At 41.1% G+C, this 23214-nt stretch overlaps 1 protein-coding gene and 1 long non-coding RNA gene across 5 annotated transcripts; one reads left to right on the top strand and one right to left on the bottom strand.

The window, feature by feature from the left end:
* Positions 1 to 4154: 4154 nt before the first annotated feature.
* Positions 4155 to 17161, bottom strand: LOC124043309 (ribonuclease ZC3H12A-like). 4 transcript variants are annotated; one of them, XM_046361788.1, is made up of 6 exons: positions 17042 to 17161; positions 14903 to 15488; positions 9682 to 9821; positions 5960 to 6194; positions 5624 to 5724; positions 4155 to 5445 (listed from the first exon to the last, which is right to left on the bottom strand). In XM_046361788.1, the coding sequence occupies exons 2-6, from the start codon at positions 15445 to 15447 to the stop codon at positions 4439 to 4441; spliced, it is 2028 nt and encodes a 675-aa protein (XP_046217744.1). In that variant the 5' UTR covers positions 15448 to 15488; positions 17042 to 17161; the 3' UTR covers positions 4155 to 4438. The 4 variants fall into 4 exon arrangements, with proteins under 4 accessions (XP_046217744.1, XP_046217742.1, XP_046217746.1 ...); XM_046361786.1 differs by lacking the exon at positions 17042 to 17161 and adding an exon at positions 16777 to 16922; XM_046361790.1 differs by lacking the exon at positions 17042 to 17161 and adding an exon at positions 16628 to 16728.
* On the top strand, positions 16925 to 19781 carry LOC124043311. Its single transcript, XR_006840297.1, has 3 exons — positions 16925 to 17162; positions 17667 to 17734; positions 19728 to 19781. It is a non-coding gene; the product is annotated as an uncharacterized LOC124043311 (long non-coding RNA).
* Positions 19782 to 23214: the final 3433 nt, after the last annotated feature.

Here is a 23214-nt window from a genome sequence, read left to right as displayed (position 1 = left end):
GACGAGTGTTGCGAAGGAGTGACAACATAAAGTAAGACAATGCAATAATGGAGAAACTTTTCCCTCAAAATGAGTCATGAATTTATTAAACCCACAACAGCAGTTTGGTGAATTTCCTTATTCTCAAAATAACTATTATATTTTCCCATCAGTAATAATAGCAGTGAATAGCAGGTATGAACAGCTCCCAGCACAGTGAGTCACAACAGAAGTTTTTCAGTAGAAAGACTTACAACTACCCCAAAAGATGAAAGCTTATCAGTACCACTACAAAAACTGTGACAAAACTAAATAACTTTCCTACATATTATCCATTGTCATATCATGTTTCATCTGTAAAGCTTTGTCTAAAACATTATAAACATTTGGGGAGATAAACTTTCACAGACTAATTTATAACATTTAATTCTGATACTCCACATCAGATTCCATCTGTTTTGGCTGTTCACCACTTCGTGTCTCTGTGTTGCTACTTGGTCACACAGTGCATGAACTAACCCATCTCACGTCTTGATACGAAAACTGAAATTATTAATTGCCTGTATTCACACCACAACTCCATGTACACTGAAGAAAAGAAAAACACTCCCTTGGCAGCTAATGAACACACACAGTGCATTCGGAAAGTATTCAGACCCCACATTCTGTTACGTTACAGCCTTATTCTAAAATTGATTCAACCGTTTTTTCCCCCCCTCATCAATCTACTGTACACAAAATACGCCACAACGCCAAAGCAAAAACAGTGTTTCAGAATTTTTACAACAGTATTCAGACCGTTTACTCTCTACTTTGTTGAATCACCTTTGGCAGTCATTACAGCCTCAAGTGTTTTTGGGTATTACGCTACAAGCTTGGCACACCTGTATTTGGTGAGTTTCTCCCATTCTTCTCTGCAGATCCTCTCAAGATCTGTCAGGTTGGATGGAGAGCGTCACTGCACAGCTATTTTCAGGTCTCTCCAGAGATATTCGATCGGGTTCAAGTCCAGGCTCTGGCTGGGTCTCTTAAGGACATTGAGACTTGTCCCGAAGAAACTCCTGCGTTGTCTTGGCATTGTGCTTAGGGTTGTTGTCCTGTTGGAAGGTGAACCTTCACCCCAGTCTGAGGTCCTGAGTGCTCTGGAGCAGGTTTTCATCAAGGATCTCTCTGTACTTTACTCCATTCATCATTCTCTGGATCCTGACTAGTCTCCCAGTACCTGCCACTGAAAAACATCCCCACAGCATGATGCTCCCACCACCATGCTTCACCGTAGGGATGGTACCAGGATGGCATTTAGGCTAAAGACTTCAATCTTGGTTTCATCAGACCAAAGAATATTGTTTCTCATAGTCAGAGTCTTTAGGTGCCTTTTGGCAAACTCCAAGGCGGCCGTCATGTGCCTTTTACTGAGGAGTGGTTTGCGTCTGGCCACCCTAACAAAGACTTGATTGGTGGAGTGCTACAGAGATGGTTGTCCTTCTGGAAGGTTCTCCCATCTCCACAGAGGAACTCTGACCATCGGGTTCTTGGTCACCTCCCTGACCAAGGCCCTTCTCCCACGATTGTTCAGTTTGACAGGGGCGACCATCTCTAGGAAGTCTTGGTGGTTCCAAACTACTTCCATTGGAAAATGATGGAGGACACTGTGTTCTTGGGGACCTTCAATGCTGAATACATTTTTTGGTACCCTTCCCCAAATCTGTGCCTCGACACAATCCTGTCTCGGAGCTCTATGGACAATTCCGTCGACCTCATGGCTTGGTTTTTGCTCTGACATGCTCAACTGTTGGACCTTATCTAGAGAGGTATGTGCCTTTCCAAATCATACCCAATCAATTGAATTTACCACAAGTGGACTCCAATCAAGTTGTAGAAACATCAAGGATAATTAATGGAAACAGGATGCACCTGAACTCAATTGCGAGTCTCATAGCAAAGGGTCTGAATACTGATGTAGATAAGGTATTTCTGCTTTTTGGGTTTAAAAACATAAATTGCACAATTTTCTAGAAACCTGTTTTTGATCTGTAATTATGGGGTATTGTGTGTAGATTTATGAGAAAAATATTTTATTTAATCCATTTTAGAATAAGGCTGTAACGTAACAAAATGTGGAAAAGGGGATGGGGTCTAAATACTTTCTGAATGCATTGTAGCAGGGCACTGAACAACAATCTGAAATTATAAAAATAATAAACAAGCCATCTGCTCTCACATTGCTGCACACAGAATGAATACAAAGTAGATACTAGAAATGGCAAAAAAATATTATACTGGTCTATATCTATTGACTTTGGATCTATTTTGTATGTTTTTGTATTATAGAGGTATTTCTTTTAAATTAAGAATGCAATTATACTTCTTCTCTGGACATTAATGTTCTTCAATGAACTTGACCCATAGAGCATCTACTTCACTACCGTATTAGACTGTACTAGACAGTTAGCTGTGACCACCATTATGGCACACTGTGCCGATAATACTCTTTGTCATAATTCATCTTGAAACATTTGTCTATAATAGTGCCCTAAGGCCTATGTACAGTGGGGCAAAATAATATTTAGTCAGCCACCAATTGTGCAAGTTCTCCCACTTAAAAAGATGAGGCCTGTAATGTTCATCATAGGTACACTTCAACTATGACAGACAAAATGAGGGGCGAAAAATCCAGAAAATCACATTGTAGGATTTAAAAATATATATATTTGCAAATTATGGTGGAAAATAAGTATTTGGTCACCTACAAACAAGCAAGATTTCTGTCTCTCACAGACCTGTAACTTCTTCAAGAGGCTCCTCTGTCCTCCACTCGTTACCTGTATTAATGGCACCTGTTTGAACTTGTTATCAGTATAAAATACACCTGTCCACAACCTCAAACAGTCACACTCCAAACTCCACTATGACCAAGACCAAAGAGCTGTCAAAGGACATCAGAAACAAAACCGTAGACCTGCACCAGGCTGGGAAGACTGAATCTGCAATAGGTAAGCAGCTTGGTTTGAAGAAATCAACTGTGGGAGCAATTATTAGGAAATGGAAGACATACAAGACTACTGATGATCTCCCTCGATCTGGGGCTCCACGCAAGATCTCACCCCGTAGGGTCAAAATTATCACAAGAACGGTGAGCAAAAATCCCAGAACCACACGGGGGGACCTAGTGAATGACCGGCAGAGAGCTGGGACCAAAGTAACAAAGCCTACCAACAGTAACACACCGCCAGGGACTCACATCCTGCAGTGCCAGACGTGTCCCCCTGCTTAAGCCAGTACATGTCCGGGCCCGTCTGAAGTTTGCTAGAGAGCATTTGGATGATCAAGAAGAAGATTGGGAGAATGTTATATGGTCAGATAAAACCAAAATATAACTTTTTGGTAAAAACTCAACTCGTCGTGTTTGGAGGACAAAGAATGCCGAGTTGCATCCAAAGAACACCATACCTACTGTGAAGCATGGGGGAGGAAACATCATGCTTTGGGGCTGTTTTTCTGCAAAGGGACCAGGACGACTGATCCGTGTAAAGGAAAGAATGAATGGGGCCATGTATCGTGAGATTTTGAGTGAAAACCTCCTTCCATCAGCAAGGGCATTGAAGATTAAACGTGGCTGGGTCTTTCAGCATGACAATGCTCCCAAACACACCGCCCGGGCAATGAAGGAGTGGCTTCGTAAGAAGCATTTCAAGGTCCTGGAGTGGCCTAGCCAGTCTCCAGATCTCAACCCCTTAGAAAATCATTGGAGGGAGTTGAAAGTCCATGTTGCCCAGCAATAGCCCCAAAACATCACTGCTCTAGAGATCTGCATGGAGGAATGGGCCAAAATACCAGCAACAGTGTGTGAAAACCTTGTGAAGACTTACAGAAAACATTTGACCTCTGTCATTGCCAACAAAGGGTATATAACAAAGTATTGAGATAAACTTTTGTTATTGACCAAATACTTATTTTCCACCATAATTTGCAAATAAATTCATTAAAAATCCTACAATGTGATTTTCTGGAGAAAAAAAAACTCATTTTGTCTGTCATAGTTGAAGTGTACATATGATGAAAATTACAGGCCTCTCATATTTTTAATTGGGAGAATTTGCACAAATGGTGGCTGACTAAATACTTTTTTGCCCCACTGTACATCCATTCTGTAAGAATATTGCTCCTCAAATACATTACTTTTACCCATCGAATACACTCGAGGGTCTAGAAAGATTTATTAAATAGATACATTTTGCATCAACAATCAATTGCCTCCGGTTTTATGTTCGAGGCAATATAAGCGACCTAGTTCCTGAAACACTTGGCAAGAACACATTTGGCAAAGCAAATACAGTAGGAAGATCTGTGTTTCCACCTTAGGGAAACATTGATCTTTATAGTAGCTTGGACATTTTTTCAAGAGACTCTTTCAACTGAAAAAAACGAAAAATCCCTCCATCTCAGAGCAACGAGCCAATCACAGGCCCTGAGAGGATCTCAGGGTGAGGATCTCAGCAGCCAGTCTCTGTGGGTCCATGAGATGGGGGAACATGTCCATGGCCCTGTCCACCAGACGGCCGTTAAAGATGGCCAGCAGCTTCTTCCTGACATCCTCCCTCTCCCTGCACTCCCCATGGGGGCTCGGCTGTGTCCGGGCAGGGGACCCGTGTCTCTGCTGCTCCACCTGAGCAATGCAATGGAGAGTCTGAGGAGAAGTCCCAAACGGGTCCGACCAGAAGGTCTGCTGTGAACGGTGGACCCTGCCCTGCTGTTGGAAGTCACTGGGGTGGCTATACTGATGCATACTAACTGGATACGTTGGTGTTCCATAGTTGGGGTAACAAGGGGGGTAGTAGGTCATCATGTCTGGGTTGTGGGTGCTGGCTGGGCCCATGCTATGGTGTGGGCTGTGGTGTTGTTGGTATCCTGCACTGGGGCCTGAAGGCTGAGGAGCATGGGAGCAGCAGCTACAAGGCAGGTCGCTAGAGAGAGAATAGCGTTGTTGTTTCATACTGGGGGCGGACTTTGACTGGCAGTTCCTGTACCCAGCGTTGCTATAGTGATCACAGTGGTTTCTAGAGGGGTCAGATGCCTGGCTCTCGAAGGAGCCCAGCCCAGAATCTAGCCTCTCTTGAGAGCCACTGGCCAGGGCCGAGTCCAGGTCGGTCGGGGAATGTCGGTTGGTGCTGGCCTTCTTAGCTGGGGACGTCCAGCTGGAGCGATGGCCTCCCTTGAGAAGAAGAACATTCTCACTGGTGAGGCCTTTCTTCAAGGAGCCATTCCACTGTTCTAGGGTCAGTTTCTGAGCCATCTGCTCCTCCAGGGAAAGGCCATAGGCAAGTCCAGGACCTGTGGTGGGGTGTTTCTGTTGTGACAAGGGCAGCTTGGCCTTCTCCCGCAGCTCGTCAGCCAAAGAGCGATTGGATTGGTTGACTCGCTCCGGGTGGTAGAATTTACACTTTATTCCATAAGTGCATTTCCTTCCTGTATTCATGAAATATAAACAAGAGTTAATTAGTACCGCTGAGTTTAAGCACATACAGTACATTTATTACATCCATTACAGTATTTGTGTCCGTTTGTTAATAATTGTTTGGAAATGTTCCCCCCACCCATATGTAAGGTCAACCACAGGATGACCCCAGTAGAGATGTGATCTCACCGTAAGGACATGGCTGTTTGCGTGGTAACCGAGGAACCTTCCGTAGAAAGTTCTCCAGGGTGGGACCATGGCGACCCAGGGGGTCATCAGGGGGCATGAACCTGAGAGAGGGGGAGTGGAGTTTAGATTGATACTACACTGTGGCTAATGTATACTAAACAATAATGCATAATTTGCATATATATATATATATATATAGTTAAACATTCATAAGCATTTATAATGTCTCATTCATGAAAGTTATAGATCTGTAATACCTGCATTATCAGTTAAAACATGAGTTATTAATCCAGTGTATGCATTTTACGGTTAATAATAAGCTACCACAAGACTTACTTGTCATTGACGAATGAGAACATGAGCAGCCTCTCCTCGATGAAGCGCTTCCACTCCTGTCTCTCGCCCTGAAGGTCACGGTATGTGTCGTTGGATACGATGACACCGTCTGACTCGTACGCCAGCTTGACGATGAAGCGATCATCGTAGCAGACCACACGTCTGCCCGCTACACGCCGCGAAGGGGTGAACACCATGATTTTCTTTCTCTCCAGCTCAAGCAAAATGTGTTGATCTTTAGAGTAGAGAAAAATATTAATGTTAGATAACTATTCAATTAGTTAATTAAGATCAATCATGCAATCACATACTAATTCACTTTCCTCCTGATCTTTGTGGAAGATGTTTTTTTTTTAACCAGGCAACAAATTCTTCACAACACTTTACTTTCTCTCATGTTCTCTCTCTCCGGGGGGAAACATGTCATCCTTTGTTGACAAACTTAATTGGAACTCGAGCAACTAAGATGCTCTGATAGTGTGCTGGCTATAGCATGTATGCTCAACGTTGATATGATATTTGGCACACACATATTAAAAGGACAAAGTTTAATTGATGAGCATCAGATATTTTACATCAATCAATTAAACTCAATTGAAAAATATCTATATGTACAGTGAGGGAAAAAAGTATTCGATTCCCTGCTGATATTGTACGCTTGCCCACTGACAAAGAAATGATGAGTCTATAATTTTAATGGTAGGTTTATTTGAACAGTGAGAGACAGAATAACAACAACAAATGCATGTCAACTATGTTATAAATTGATTTGCATTTTAAATGAGGGAAATAAGTATTTGACCCCCTCTCAATCAGAAAGATTTCTGGCTCCCAGGTGTATTTTATACAGGTAACGAGCTGAGATTATGAGCACACTCTTAAAGGGAGTGCTCCTAATCTCAGTTTGTTACCTGTATAAAAGACACCTGTCCACAGAAGCAATCAATCAGATTCCAAACTCTCCACCATGGCCAAGACCAAAGAGCTCTCCAAGGATGTCAGGGACAAGATTGTAGGCCTACACAAGACTGGAATGGGCTACAAGACCATCGCCAAGCAGCTTGGTGGGAAGGTGACAACAGTTGGTGCGATTATTTGCAAATGGAAGAAACACAAAAGAACTGTCCATCTCCCTCGGCCTGGGGCTCCATGCAAGATCTCACCTCGTGGAGTTGCAATGATCATGAGATCATACGCCGTGAAGGACTGAAATCCTGCAGCGCCCGCAAGGTCCCCCTGCTCAAGAAACACATATACATGCCCGTCTGAAGTTTGCCAATGAACATCTGAATGATTCACAGGACAACTGGGTGAAAGTGTTGTGGTCAGATGAGACCAAAATGGAGCTCTTTGTCATCAATTCAACTCGCCGTGTTTGGAGGAGGAGGAATGCTGCCTATGACCCCAAGAACACCATCCCCACCGTCAAACATGGAGGTGGAAACATTATGCTTTGGGGGTGTTTTTCTGCTAAGGGGACAGGACAACTTCACCGCATCAAAGGGACGATGGACGGGGCCATGTACCGTCAAATCTTGGGTGAGAACCTCCTTCCCTCAGCCAGGGCATTGAAAATGGGTCGTGGATGGGTATTCCAGCATGACAATGAGCCAAAACACACGGCCAAGGCATCAAAGGAGTCCCTCAATAAGAAGCACATTAAGTTCCTGGAGTGGCCTAGCTAGTCTCCAGACCTTAATCCCCAATAAAATCTGTGGTGGGAGCTGAAGGTTCAAGTTGCCAAACGTCAGCCTCGAAACCTTAATGACTTAGAGAAGATCTGCAAAGAGGAGTGGGACAAAATCCCTCCTGAGATGTGTGCAAACCTGGTGTCCAACTACAAGAATCGTCTGACCTCTGATTGCCAACAAGGGTTTTGCCACCAAGAACTAAGTCATGTTTTTTAGAGGGGTCAAATACTTATTTCCCTCATTAAAATGCAAATCAATTGATAACATTTCTGACATGCATTTTTCTGGATTATTTTGTTGTTATTCTGTCTCTCACTGTTCAAATAAACCCACCATTAAAATGATAGACTGATCATTTCTTTGTCAGTGGGCAAATGTACAAAATCAGCATGGGATCAAATACTTGTTGTTTCCCCTCACTGTATATATATATATATATATATATATATATATATATATATATATATATATATATATATATTATATGCACATATCTATATTATATGCACATATCTATATGTTTGAGACAAACATCATATAAACATTTGAGCATACACGATATAGCTGGCTTTTTGCATACATTGGCAATGGATAAGGCATGAGGATAATTGGCTATGGCAATAACAGTTACTAAGTCAGCCAAGCCACGCATCCTGTCATCACAGCAGCAGCTCATCGTGAGAGGACCATTTTTATGTGCTACAGCAGGAAGTAATAAAGATGTTGAGAAAAGTCCCTAATTTAATCAGATGAATAAGTGGTGATTTGGAGATAAAGTTCAGCACAAGTTGCAATTTGGAAACAGAAAAATACTGTTTCCCCTCCTGCTCTCTACACTGCTCTCACCAAGAGTAGGAGTGTTGCGTCACATTGAACCCTAATCCGTTTTCGTGCCTAAGTTGTTTGCCTCAAGTTCCGTAACTGACAAAGGCCAAATGGTATATTGTTTCTTGCTCAAACACAGAAATGTTTTACCTTTCCAGACCAAAGAGACACTATCTACTCAATCATTGAGATTGACAGGAAATGTGCATACAATATATCCCATAAGGTATTCAGTAGTAGAAAAAGTACCCAATTGCCATACTTAAGTAAAAGTAAAAGATACCTTATTAGAAATTGACTCAAGTAAAAGTCAACCAGTAAAAAAACTACTCAGGTAAAAGCCTAAAAGTATTTGGTTTTAAATATACATAAGAATCAAATGTAATTGCTAAAATATACTTAACGAGTCAAAGTAAAAATAATTTCACATTCCTTATATTAAGCAAACCAGGTGGCACGATTTCCTTTATTATATATATATTTTTACAAATAGCCAGGGGCACCTCTTTAAGGAATACCTGGGATAGGATAAGTAATCCCTCTCACCCCCCCCCCCTTTTAACATTTAGATGCACTATTGTAAAGTGACTGTTCCACTGGATGTCATAAGGTGAATGCACCAATTTGTAAGTCGCTCTGGATAAGAGCGTCTGCTAAACGACTTAAATGTAATGTAATGTAAATGCACACTCCAACATCATTTACAAACAATGCATGTGTGTTTAGTGAGTCCGCCAGATCAGAAGCAGTAGTGATGACCAGGCTCTTGATAAGTGTGGGAATTGGACCATTTTCCTGTCCTGCTAATCATCCAAAATGTAAGAAATACTTTTGTGGGTCAGGGTAAATATACAGAGTAAAAGGTACATCATTTTCTTTAAGAATGTAGTGGAGTAAAAGTCAGTTGTCAAAAATATAAATTGTTAAGCACAGATACCCCAAAAAACTCCTTAAGTAGTACTTAGTGTTTTTACTTAAGTACTTTACACCACTGAAGGTATTAAATAATGTTCTCTATGTGCCATCTCCGATTTTAAAAAGCATATAAACTCAAAATTCCATTGAGTGCCAAAAACAAAATGTCCACCCACTATATGTATTGAGGAGAAAATCTACTGGATTACATAGGCTACAATGAGGGCTGTTGTGTGATACAGAAAAGGAAGTAAATATTGGGCCCTGAGTGGTGTATTCCCAACATCCTACCTGTGATGGGGACATCTGGTCTGGGCTGCTCCTTCCTCCATGAGGGAACAAACACAGTGATATCAGTATGACCCCTGTCCAGGAAGAAGTTCACAGCCAGCTGGATTCCCAGGCAGGAAAACACTTCCTTGTTCCCGTGACTACAACAGAGGCAATAGAAATAAATATTGCTGAGCAAGCAAACCAATCAAATCCTTCTTTGTACACTACACTTCCTTCCTTGTTCACGTGGCTACAGAGGGGCAATAGAAATAAACTGTTGAGCAAGAAAACAAATCACGTTCAGAATTACTTATTTGTGTGGTCAGGGTAAGTGGCACCCTATAACCTACATAGTGCCTATGACTCTGGTCAATATAAGTGCACTATATAGGGAATATGTTTAAACTGTTGTTGTTCATGTTTTGCTGTGTTCTAGTGTACTATGGAATATATTGCTTTCTTATACTTGACACTTCTCCCAGTCATATTTAAGGTTAGAACTACCTTTCTAAGTGTTCTGATATTTCTAGCTTGGAGTTGTATTTTTATGATAACATAGCTACAGTTCTTCACTTTTTAATGTGTATAGTATTGCTGACTAGGTGTGGCCAATCAATTTTGTAACCACCCCCTCTTCAAATTGGGGCTAATTGGAAAAGCTGTTCAAGAGGACATTGCATTATTTCTTTGTACTCCCTGATGAAGGCCATGCAGCCGAAACGCGTCGGATTTTTAAAACCTTGTTTCTATTGAACATGCCATACAAATATAGGCATTTTAATTAATTATATGAAGAGTGCCTTGGTCCTTTCTTTTTGATGACCAATATTCAAAAATCTATTGAACTTAGTAGGGAAAATGTTAAAAGTTTATCATAAGACATGATCAGAATGCATCAGTGATTCGTAATTCCTAACTTTCTGAAGAGACAGGTGCTGCTACACCTGCATTGCTTGTTGTTTGGAGTTTTAGGCTGGGCTTCTGTACAGCACTTTGTGATATCAGCTGATGTAAGAAGGGCTATATGAATAAATTGGATTTGAATTCCCCCAGATGATGCTAATGAAAATTATTCTAGTAGATGGAAAGGCTTTCCCAAAAACCTTCTCAATTTAATGTTAACTAAAAAGTTGCCTATGCTTGCTTACCTAGCAGAATGAGAATTATTATTTGCATCAATCCAGTGGGTATTTATTTGGCAAACCGTACCATATGTGTGCACATAAACACAGCTAAACAGCATCTTGCTAGGTGAGCACTGGAATTAAAGGGGAACTATACCCAAAAATATTTGTAAAAAAATTAATAATGTTTAACCAGACTTCAAAAGTTGTCTCCTGATGTGGTGGAAGAATTGTGAACTTAGAAAAATAACTAAATTGGAGTTTCCATTAATAAAGTGTAACCTTGAGAGCAAAAACATGAAAACACAGGAGAAAACTTAAAATGCGGAAAATTACAGAATCAGACAAAAAATATATATTTTATAGGGCCCTACTATGCCGTTTACTTTTTGCATCTACGTCATATTGCTGAGTCTACCTTTAACAAAAACGTGTTATGGTAAAGATTGACTGTTGCACTGGTAAATGTACACTGTGCATTCTGAAAGTATTCCTTATTCTAAAATAGATTAAATTGTTTAAAAAAAAATTTAAGGATTCAGGCCCTTTACTCAGTACTTTGTTGAAGCACCTTTGGGAAAAGGAAAGGGTATACCTAGTCAGTTGAACTGAATGCATTCAACTGAAATGTGTCTTCCGCCTTTGGCAGCGATTAAAGTGTTCTTGTGTATGATGCTACAAGCTTGGCACACCTATATTTGGTGAGTTTCTTCCATTGTTCTCTGCAGATCCTTTCAAGCCCTGTCAGGTTGAATGGGGAGCGTCGCAGCACAGCTATTTTCAGGTCTCTCCAGAGATGCTCGATCGAGTTCAAGTCCAGGCTCTGGCTGGACCACTTAAGGACATTGAGACTTGTCCCAAAGCCACTCCTGTGTTGTCTTGGCTGTGTGCTTAGCGTTGTTGTCCTGGAGCAGGTTTTCATCAAGGATCTCTCTTTACTTTGCTCCGTTCATCTTTCCCTAGATTCGGACTAGCCTGACTGGCTTCCGTCTGTTCACTCTACAATGTAGGGCTTAATTGGTGGAGTGCTGCAGAGCTGGTTGTCCTTCTGGAAGGTCCTCCCATCTCCACTGAGGAACTCTGGAGCTCTGTCAGAGTGACCATCAGGTTCTTGGACACCTCCCTGACCAAGGCCCTTCTCACCAGATTTGCTCAGATTGGTAGGGCGCCCGGCTCTAGGAAGAGTTTTGGTGGTTCCAAACTTCTTATATTTTAAGAATGATGGAGGCCACTGTTCTTGGGGACCTTCAATGCTACAGACATTTGTTACTTTCCCCAGATCTGTGCCTCGACACAATCCTGTCTCGGAGCTTGATTTTTGCTCTGGCATGCAATGTCAACTGTGGGACTTTATATAGACAGGTGTGTGCCTTCCAAAATCAATTGAATTTACCACAGACTCCAATCAAGTTGTAGAAACAGCTCAAGGATGATCAGTGGAAACAGGATGCACCTGAGCTCAATTTCAAGTCCCATAGCAAAGGGTCTGAACACACGTGTAAATAAGGCATTTCATTTTTTTATACATTTACAAACATTTCTAAAAACCTGTTATCATTTTGTCATCATGGGTTATTGTGTGTAGATTGATGAGGAAAACAATTTATGTTATCCATTTTAGAATAAGGCTGTAACATAACAAAATGTGGAAAAAGTCAAGCGGTCTGAATACTTTCCGACCGCAGTGTACATGTATTATCCTCATCTAAGGACAGTCAGTAAATGCAACGCAATCAAGCCTGTTCCTGTTAGACTGAACTGATTTGCATGCTCAGATTTGCATACCTGAGCAACAAGGGAGAGATGTGCCTGTACAGGTGTGAGTGTGTATCAAAGTGGGAAGGAGGCCAAAGAAGTACGAGGAGCAGTGGATGGGGGAGTGAGATAAAAGGTTGAGGCTTCCTCCAGACTAACTCCAGCCACCCAAGTCATAGACTGTTCTCTCTGCTACCGCACGGCAAGCGGTACCGGAGTGCCAAGTGTGGGACCAAAAGGCTCCTGAACAGCTTTTACCCCCAAGCCATAAGACTGCCGAACAGTTAATCAAATGGCTACCATTACCACTTGCTTTGACTCCCTTTTTATTTGCGCTGAGTCTCTTGCACTGGCTCTATGCACACTCACTGGACTCTACCCACACACACATACTACAGTAACACACCAACACACACATGCAACCTACCTGCCCTCCAGGACACCTACAGCACCCGATGTCACAGGAAGGCCATAAACATCATCAAGGACAACAACCACCCGAGCCACTACCTGTTCACCCTGCTATCATCCAGAAGGTGAGGTCAGTACAGGTGCATCAAAGCTGGGCCCGAGAGACTGAAAAACAGCTTCTATTTCAAGGCCATCACTAGCACTGAGAGGCTTCTGCAAACATACAGACTTGTAACCATTAATGTTTACATATCTTGCATTACTCATCTCATATGTATATACTGTATTCTATCTATTGCATCTTAGCCTACGCCGCTCTGACATTGCTCATCCATATATTTATATATTCTTATTCCATTCCTTACTTAGATATGTGTGTATTAGGTATTTATTGTGGAATTGTTCAATATTACTTGTTAGATATTGCTGCACTGTCAGAACTAGAAGCACAAGCATTTCACTACACTCGCAATAACATCTGTTTACCATGTCTGTGTGACCAATAAAATTTGATTTGATAGATGCCACACACACATTCACATACGCTGCTACTCTATTATTTATCCTGTTTGCCTATTCACTTTTACCCCTACCTATCCGTACATATTACGTCAATTACATCATACCCCTTCACATTGACTCGTCGGTATCGGTACTGTGTATATAGTCTCGTTACTGTTATTTTATTGTGTTACTATTTTTTTTAAATTCTTACATTTTTAGCTCTGCATTGTTTGGAAAGGGCTTGTAAAGGAACCCTTTCCCGGTAACACAGACAAATTAAATTTGACACAGTCAACTTAAATAAAATTGTATTTGTCATATGCACTGAATACAACAGGTACAACAGACTTATTTTTTTCTACTATGCTATTAAATTGTTTATTCCATGTGTAACTCTGTGTTGTTGTCTGTTCACACTCCTATGCTTCATCTCAGCCAGGTCACAGTTGCAAATGAGAACTTGTTCTCAACTAGCCTACCTGGTTAAATAAAGGTGAAATAAATTAAAAATACATTTTTTTTAAAGTCTGTTGTATTCAGTGCATATGACAAAAACAATTGTATTTCATTTGACTGTGTCACCTGATAGTGACTGAGTATTGAGGGCTGAACCACCATCCCGACTTCTAGCTAGATCGTAATTATTAGGTTAGGGCAGGAGTTTAGCGTAATAAGGAAATGATCTGTTCTTGAGAACAGGAGGGGGTATTCTGCCGGTAAAGTACAAACCACAAGTTCCTTCCTAGAAACAGTCACTGGAGAGATTAGATTAAAGCTGGTCGAAGCATGTATCTACGTGTATTCCATGAACATTATCCATTAAGCGTGATTATATGTCTACATTATGTCCACCCTCCACTTTCTGCAATTAGAGCACAGATCTGAGAACACGACTGATTTGTTTGTAATGTTCACAACTGAAGAGCACTTTAATGCTGACTCAAAGACTTATTAGTAGTGCAGGTTGAGGTACGGGGAGTCCTGATGAGTGGCCAGTAATGTACATAACATGCAGATGTCACAGAACCCTGATACCTTCCTCAATGCAAACCAATTAAGTATCCTCAGGACCCTATCAAAACAGCTGAATAATACATTCTGCTATAACTATCACCAGCAAACAGCTATTCAAGACACAGGTAGTTTCCCAGAAACAGATTAAGCCTAGTCCAAGACTAAAAATTACTTTCTTTGAAGAATCTCCATTGAGCATGCTTTTTACATTTAAGTAGACACTCTTATTCAGAGCGATTTACAAGGAGCAATTAGGGTTATGTGCCTTGCTCAAGGGCACTTCGGCAGATTTTTCATCTAGTCGGCTCGGGGATGCGAACCAGCAACCTTTTGGTTACTGGCCCAATATTCTCAATCGGTACGCTACCTGCCACCCCTTTAAATCTAGGACTAGGCTTAAGCTGTGTCTGGGAAACCAGTCCTCTACTCACCTCATAGCCATATTACTCCCATCGATCACTATGGGTTTCAGGTCATCTTCCTCCTCACTGGCTGCATCCTCCCAAATTGGTGGAGGGGTGAGGGGCAGGCTACTAAGGGTCTCCCCTCTAGCAACCAGGACAGACATGGTAGTTGGGGCTCCCTCCTTCTCCATCCCTTCTGGGCTGGCTCCAGTCTGCACCAGCTCCCCCAGAATCCTGTTAGTGTCTGTGTTCAGGCCAAACTTCTGCAGCACGGTCTGGACCTGCGCTGGGGAGTAGCCCAGTTTACGGTAGAAGTCCAGCTGAGCCTCTCCAGGGTCTGTGGCGGTCTTGCCGCTCTCCTCTGGAGCAGAGCATTGGGTGCCTCTCTGGTGCATTCTCTCACAGATGGGATAGGGTGGATGATGATTGTGGAAGGCAGGCAGAGCGGAGAGCCATCCGTCTGTGTCGTGGGGCTCTGTGGGGCTCAGACGGGCTGTGTAGGAGAACTCATTCCGTGGGAAGACCTCTGTGACTGGGTACAGCTTTGGGATGGGACTGACTTCTATGTTCATCTCTCCCTCTCCCCCCTTCGGCCAGTGCTCATATGTCACACCTGTTTAAAAAAAACATTGTTTTGGTTGTGTGAAGTGGTATAAAAAAATGTTTTCCCCAATCATATCAATACCATTGTTTAAAAACAATACAATCTGATGACAGATCACATCTCACTTTAGTATTGAAATTGACGTCTGTATTAGTTCTCACTAAAAATACCATTAATAAATGAGTTAATTTTACAGTTGTCACAAAATACTAATAACTAATGATCATGGTTTAACAGCGTCCCCCGCTCATTTCTGCCAGTATCATATAATGAAGCCTAAATAAATGTATTGTATTCCTTCATACACTGTACATTTACAGTACCCTTATTTGGTCAGAAAATACATGTATGTTATTGATATAGTTCTACTGTATTATACTTTGACTGGGCTACACTCCTTTTCAATGGATAACGGCGATTATTGATTAATTCGGCCTATAGTGTCTTGGTTAATTTTATCATTGCCTATGTCTATTGTCAACCACTCCAGTATTTTCAGGAAATTAAATACATGTTCGGTGTTCATTCCCAGAGACATGTGTCAGAGACATGTAAAATGTATCCTACCAACCTGAGTTTACCTTCTTTGATTTGTTCTACAAGTTAGTTTTGGAAAATCTAAAACGTCTGCCTTCATGAGATTTTGACACCGTTACCTGGCCCAATGTTGGACTGATGGGTTACTCCTTAGTCCAAAGACCGTACATTTTCTGTTTAAAGGGCGAATTGGCTCTGAAACAGCCAAATACTCCATGTCAACGTGAATCGATTCTCAATTGCGGTACAATAAACAAATCCCTCTATTTTCATATCAAATCTAAATAAATGTAACAAATACAAAATCCACACTTACTGTACCCCGTGTTAACCGATTTTAGCACAATTGTAGCGGATGGTATTTTTCAGTGACAACACGTCTGTGGCATCTTTCTTTCGTTTACACACAGGTGTTTGGAGTTGCAGATATTTAATTAACGTTAGCACAGGTAGGCGAGTCCACGGACTGTCTTCCGTGGACAAGCGCTGTAATATAGCAGTGTCGGAACCCTAACTCTACAGTAGGTGTGTATCAATTTAACGTTTTGTTTTTTTATAAATTATCTTTCGCGGATATGAAAGATAAGGTCCTTATGCTTTCAAAACAGTACCCCAAGCGATGCGTCTTTATGTTTCGACCGAGCGTTGCGCTTCTTATCAAAAGTCCCCCATACAGAAGTCTCCTTTGCCCAATGATCAAGGGCTACATGTTCCCAAATAAGAAACTAAGTAAACCCGTTAACGTAGTTATCCTACTTACCAGTAATTTATAGTCCAACATTTTCGGCCATTCATGTTATATGTTCGTGTTGTTATCCATGTGAAATATCTTGCTCTCTTATGAGCAGTTTCACGGTGGACAGTAGGCTACAACAGCATATTGGAGGCGATGACGTCAGTCATACGCTTCAAACTCTTAACAAGGAAATAGTGTTTTGTTTCGCTATACTTTTTTTACACGTTTATTTATTAAAAAACTCGACAAGTCAGTTAATAACACATTCTTATTTACAATGACGGCCTACCGTGGAACAACTTCCTTGTTCAGGGCAAGAACGACGGATTTGTACCTCGTCAGTTCGGGGATTCGATCCAGAAACCTTTCGCTCTAACACTAGGGCTACCGCCCCTGTTTGATGTAGTAATGTAAGTTGTTGATCATTTCATATTATGAATAAACGATTTTTAAAAATAAAATAGAGCGTTTTCCGTTTTATTTTGGTATTGTCTGACTGAACACTTGATTCAAAGCCTTTTACAAAAAAAATTCAAGGGCGCCAATATTGTTATCAACTAATCGATGGTATGATAAATGTATTTAGATCAGAGACGTATTTGCTATTCTTGCTACTGCCTATCCTATTTTTGTAGGCTAGGCTACCATAAGACATTTTGATTTCTGCTTGTTTTATTATAGGTTCACATCTCCCCTCTCTACCTGTATTTGCCTCCTGGTAAAGGAACAGAGTCAACATGGGGTATTTAGCCAGTAGTGTCATCAGTTTTAAGATTGCCTAACTTTGATTATCATTGAGGGGTAATTATGTTTTTGACTCACATCATATAGTTATTCAAGCATTATCTTATATCTGAAGTGATCATTGGCTGATACAATAAAGTATGATTTCTTCTTATTTCTGTAATGTATAGAATATGGATGGATCTTCCTTTCTAAGAAGATTGGTTGTTGATGTAAAGGGCAAAGGCTGGTCGTATTGGTGAGTTTTTCCCTTTCCACTGTCTGTAAACACTATTATAGGGCACTGTCTATTTTCTACTGTCTATAGACTCACAATAAATACAGGAAATATGCATTTGAGATTCCATTGACAACATTGGTAAATAACTGCTCTACATTTTCCTTCACCATAAAAGGAAGATAAAGGACAACTGTATGAACTTAGACCAGACAGAGAAACAGTCAGAAATCAGCTGTGTGGTCTGATGACCTATGACCGAACAATACACCCTTTTTCTACAATTGTAGTTTTCCTAAGGCTCTTACCTGATTTTGGCATTTAGGCATGTTCTTGAGCTGTTTTTCATACTCAAGAGAAACTCTTTGTCTTTATTTGCATACAGTTTAGTCTGAGGAGTAGGATAAGGTTGCATTGATGCTTGGGCTATTTTCTTATGGGTCATACTTATGCATTCAAATCAGTCATGTTTGTCTGCTTGCTTGCAATATGTAATTCGTTTTTCCTTACCTCTCGATATAAATGTTTTAGAATCTGTGTCGTATAACTTTTATAAATTCTTTCCTGTTTCATCACAGCAAGGGACTATAAACCCAAAATCTTTGGATAGACTAATTTAGACAGGGATGATCTGATCACCTTGAACTTAAGACTACACTTAAAGTAGTATTTACAGTAGTACTATTACATTTAAACCTAGGGGACTCACTGACTGGGTTTAGTTCGGGTGGGCAACTCCAGGAGAAAAAGTGTGACATCTATCAGGCCCCCGAGTACTGGAGTTGCCCACCCCTGTCCGGGAGGGCGCGGACGGAACTAAACCCACAGTTAGTGACTCCTCTGAGGGGCTAAGCCCCCTTATGGAGCTGGGCCCGTGTGTAGTGGATAGCAGAAAAGAGGAAAATCTGTCACTATTATTGATGTTTGACGAAGCTGGGATATGTGAGTTATATGGTGTGAGCTTTCGCATCCAAGCCGTTGTTTTTCTGGAATTGCAAAAGGTATGGCCATGTATCAAGTGTGTGCCAAAGCAATGTTGAAGAATCTGTGGATGTACATTTACATTTACATTTACATTTACATTTAAGTCATTTAGCAGACGCTCTTATCCAGAGCGACTTACAAATTGGTGCATTCACCTTATGGCATCCAGTGGAACAGTCACTTTACAATAGTGCATCTAAATCAGTGTTGCAATTGTGCTGGAAATCATGTTCCCAATTCCCTGGAGTGCCCGGTTAGGGTAAAGGAGTATGAAGTGGCAAGGGTTTGGGCAGCAGGTCTCCTGCACAAAATTGTTGCAAGAGCAAGTGAAGATATGGCAGTGGATACCCCACAGCCTGTGGAAATTCAGTGTCCAACAATTGAGGGAAACTGATATGCTGAAATGGATTATGATTTTTATTTTATTTTTACCTTTATTTAACCAGGCAAGTCAGTTAAGAACATATTCTTATTTTCAATGACGGCCTGGGAACAGTGGGTTAACTGCCTGTTCAGGGGCAGAACGACAGTTTTGTACCTTGTCAGCTCGGGGGTTTGAACTCGCAACCTTGCGGTTATTAGTCCAACGCTCTGCCGCTGATACTAGTTAATCACATTTTTTTAACGTATGAAAATTAAAATAGTTCGCCATGCATGATTAGCATGATCCCTAACGTTTGCTATTTCAATTGATCGATAACTGAGCTAGCCTAAATGTTAAAGGCTTGTGCGTATGCTTTGTTCAGTATGAACACGCACAAAATGCTAGCAATAGCTTAGCTAGCCTAATCTCTAGCAGCTCGTTTTCCTTATGAAAACTCACCAAATCCTGGCGTCAATCTTTCCCTCAATCACTTCACAGCATGTTTGTATAGATAAGTGACCCCTTCTGTCTCAGCCTCCAGTATTTATTCTGTAGTAGTTTATGTGTCGGGGGCTAGGGTCAGTTTGTTATATCTGGAGTACTTCTCCTGTGCTATTCGGTGTCCTGTGTGAATTTAAGCATGCTCTCTCTTTCTCTCTCTTGGAGGACCTGAGCGCTAGGACCATGCCTCAGGACTACCTGACATGATGACTCCTTGCTGTCCCCAGTCCACCTGGCTGTGCTGCTGCTCCAGTTTCAACTGTTCTGCCTTATTATTATTTGACCATGCTGGTCATTTATGAACATTTGAACATCTTGGCCATGTTCTGTTATAATCTCCACCCGGCACAGCCAGAAGAGGACTGGCCACCCCACATAGCCTGGTTCCTCTCTAGGTTTCTTTCTAGGTTTTGGCCTTTCTAGGGAGTTTTTCCTAGCCACCGTGCTTCTACACCTGCATTGCTTGCTGTTTGGGGTTTTAGGCTGGGTTTCTGTACAGCACTTTGAGATATCAGCTGATGTATTAAGGGCTATATAAATACATTTGATTTGATGTGAGTGCTCTACACTGTAGCTCTACACGTTCCGTTCTAGCTGTTTTAAGAGAGGACTAAGAAAATATTGAGTTTTGATTGGCTCAAAATAAACTGCTGTCAACTTAAACATATCAACAGCAATATAGTATAATATGATTGGTTATTGGAATCTCACAAGTAAGATAAGTATTCAACATTAGTTGAGTTGCGTTACAAACGACTTCAACCATACTTATTCTTTCGATTCCTTAATCAATTCCTTGATAGATTTTTCCAGCTTTCTTCATGCTCATCTCTTGTAGTTTCACTCTGAAAAGCACAGTCTCACTGTCATGTTTGCTCAAGAACTCCCACAGAATGTTCAGGACCTCATGGAAATTGGTATGTTTAAATGCCCATTCATGACATCAAGGATGTTATGGAAAATACTGGCCTCTACACGTATATCGAAGTATCACAATCCTGCTTTCAGCTTGTTCTCCAAGGTCCAAGCCTGACACTGTATAAGTGGTCCACCATACAGAGTTAGGCCCTCATGAGTTCCGGGGATAGTGAGAACTTGAAGGAGTTTGTCATCAAGTATATATGCCACGATGAACCACAAGCAGTTGTGAAAATCCTGAAAGGGAAGAGACAGAAAATCACATTTCTATCAACCAACATTAATATCATGATGATGTCATTTTTTTTTTTTATGGCTAACTCCATGTGGAAAAAGAAAAGTATGCAAGTAGGTAACTCTGACTTACAAAGAGAGAAGACATAGGCATAGAGGGAAACCCATGGTTGTGGTATTTCCAAAAAAGACAGTCTGGGAAAGGAAAGAGTGGATATGGTGTTGTGGAAATTCTTACAAAGGGACACTCAAAGTCAATCTTAAATTAATCATAATCATCCAGCGTGCTGGAGAGGTTCCAACAAACTTGATGCACCTCTGTCTGTCAGGAGCTCTAATGTGGCAGTCCCGTTTAGTTCTCTTTTTATAAACTGGGTGGTTGGAGCCCTGAATTCTGATTGTCTGACAGCCATGGTATATAAGACCATATACCACGTACTGTTGAAGTCAGAAGTTTACATACACTTAGGTTGGAGTCATTAAAACTCGTTTTTCAACCACTCCACAAATGTATTGTTAACAAACTATAGTTTTGGCAAGTCGATTAGGACATCTACTTTGTGCGTGACACGAGTAATTTTTCCAACAATTGTTTACAGACAGATTATTTCACTTATAATTCACTGCACCACAATTCCAGTGGGTCAGAAGTTTACATACACTAAGTTGGATGTGCCTTTAAACAGCTTGGAAAATTCCCAAAAATTATGTCATGGCTTTAGAAGCTTCTGAGAGGCTAGTTGACATCATTTGAGTCAATTGGAGGTGTACCTGTGTATGTACTTCAAGTCCTACTTTCAAACTCAGTGTCACTTTGCTTGACATCATGGGAAAATCAAAAGAAATCAGCCAAGACCTCAGGAGAAAAACAATTGTAGATCTCCACAAGTCTGGTTCATCCATGTGATACATTTCCAAATGCCTGAAGGTACCACGTTCATCTGTACAAACAATAGTACGCAAGTGTAAACACCATGGGACCACGCAACCGTTATACCGCTCAGAAAAGAGACGCGTTCTGTGTCCTAGAGATGAACGTACTTTGGAGTGAAAAGTGCAAATCAGTCCCAGAACATCAGCAAAGGACCTTGTGAAGATGCTGGAGGAAACGGGTACAAAAGTATATATTCACAGCAAAACGAGTCCTATGTCGACATAACCTGAAAGGCCACTGCTCCAAAACCGCCATAAAAAAGCCAGACTACGGTTTGCAACTCCCAGTTGATATATTTATCGAATAGATATTTGAAAAACACCTTGAGGATTGATTATAAAAAACGTTTGCCATGTTTCTGTCAATTCTATCCATAATATGGAATTTTTGCCTGCGTTGTCGTGACCACTATTTCCGGTGGATTCCTAGGTATAAAAGCATCAAACTAACAGAGGTATTTGGATATAAAAATATATTTATGGAACAAAAGGAACATTTGCTGTCTAACTGGGAGTCTCGTGAGTGAAAACATCCGAAACTCATCAAAGGTAAATGATTCATTTGATTGCTTTTCTGATTTTCATGACCAAGCTTCATGATGCTAAGTGTACATAACGCTATGCTAGGCCATCAATAAACTTACACAAACGCTTGTATTGCTTTCGCTATAAAGCATCATTTCAAAATCTGAGACGACAGGGTGATTAACAAATGCCTAAGCTGTGTTTCGCTATATTTCACTTGTGATTTCATGAATATTAATATTTTTTAGTAATATTTTTTGACTGTTGCGCTATGCTATTCAGCGTTGCTGATGACAAACATACTGGATCCGGATGGGTAGTTCTAAGAGGTTAAAGCTTGGTCGCAAATGGATTTTCCAAATGGACAATGACACCAAGCATACTTAGTATGCAAGTATAAACACCATGGGACCATGCAGCCGTCATACCGCTCAGGAAGGAGACGCATTCTGTCTCCTAGAGATGAACAGACTTTTGTACGAAAAGTGCAAATCAATCCCAGACCAACAGCAAAAGACCTTGTGAAGATGCTGGAGGAAACAGGTACAAAAGTCTCTATATCCACAGTAAAACGAGTCCTATATCGACAACCTGAAAGGCCGCTCAGCAAGGAAGAAGCCACTGCTCCAAAACCGCCATAAAAAATCCAGACTACGGTTTGCAACTGCACATGGGGACAAAGATTGTACTTTTTGGAGAAATATCCTCTGGTCTGATGCAACACAAATAAAACTGTTTGGCCATAATGACCATCGTTGTTATGTTTGGAGGAAAAAGGGGGAGGCTTGCAAACCAAAGAACACCATCCCAACCGTGAATAACGGGGGTGGCAGCATCATGTTGTGGGGATGATTTTCTGCAGGAGGGATTGGTGCACTTCACAAACTAGATGGCATCATGAGGAAGGGAAATTATGTGTATATATTGAAACATCCCAAGACATCAGTCAGAAAGTTAAAGCTTGGTCGCAAATGGGTCTTCCAAATGGACAATGAACCCAAGCATACTTCCAAAGTTGTGGCAAAATTGCTTAAGGACAACA

This window comes from Oncorhynchus gorbuscha, linkage group LG09 (assembly GCF_021184085.1).
Source record: "Oncorhynchus gorbuscha isolate QuinsamMale2020 ecotype Even-year linkage group LG09, OgorEven_v1.0, whole genome shotgun sequence".
NCBI classification, from domain to species: Eukaryota; Metazoa; Chordata; class Actinopteri; order Salmoniformes; family Salmonidae; genus Oncorhynchus; species Oncorhynchus gorbuscha.
The sequence above is the reverse complement of the archived record's forward strand: the minus strand, read 5'-3'. Positions and strand labels throughout refer to the sequence as shown.

Excerpts from the sequence above, each read along its gene's own strand:
- LOC124043309 (XM_046361788.1), bottom strand. The coding sequence starts at position 15,447 with ATGAACATAGAAGTCAGTCCCATCCCAAAGCTGTACCCAGTCACAGAG. Across the intron at positions 6,195-9,681 it reads ACCAGATGTCCCCATCACAG|ATCAACACATTTTGCTTGAG; the intron begins GTAGGATGTTGG and ends TCTACTCTAAAG. Across the intron at positions 5,725-5,959 it reads TTCTCATTCGTCAATGACAA|GTTCATGCCCCCTGATGACC; the intron begins GTAAGTCTTGTG and ends CCCCTCTCTCAG.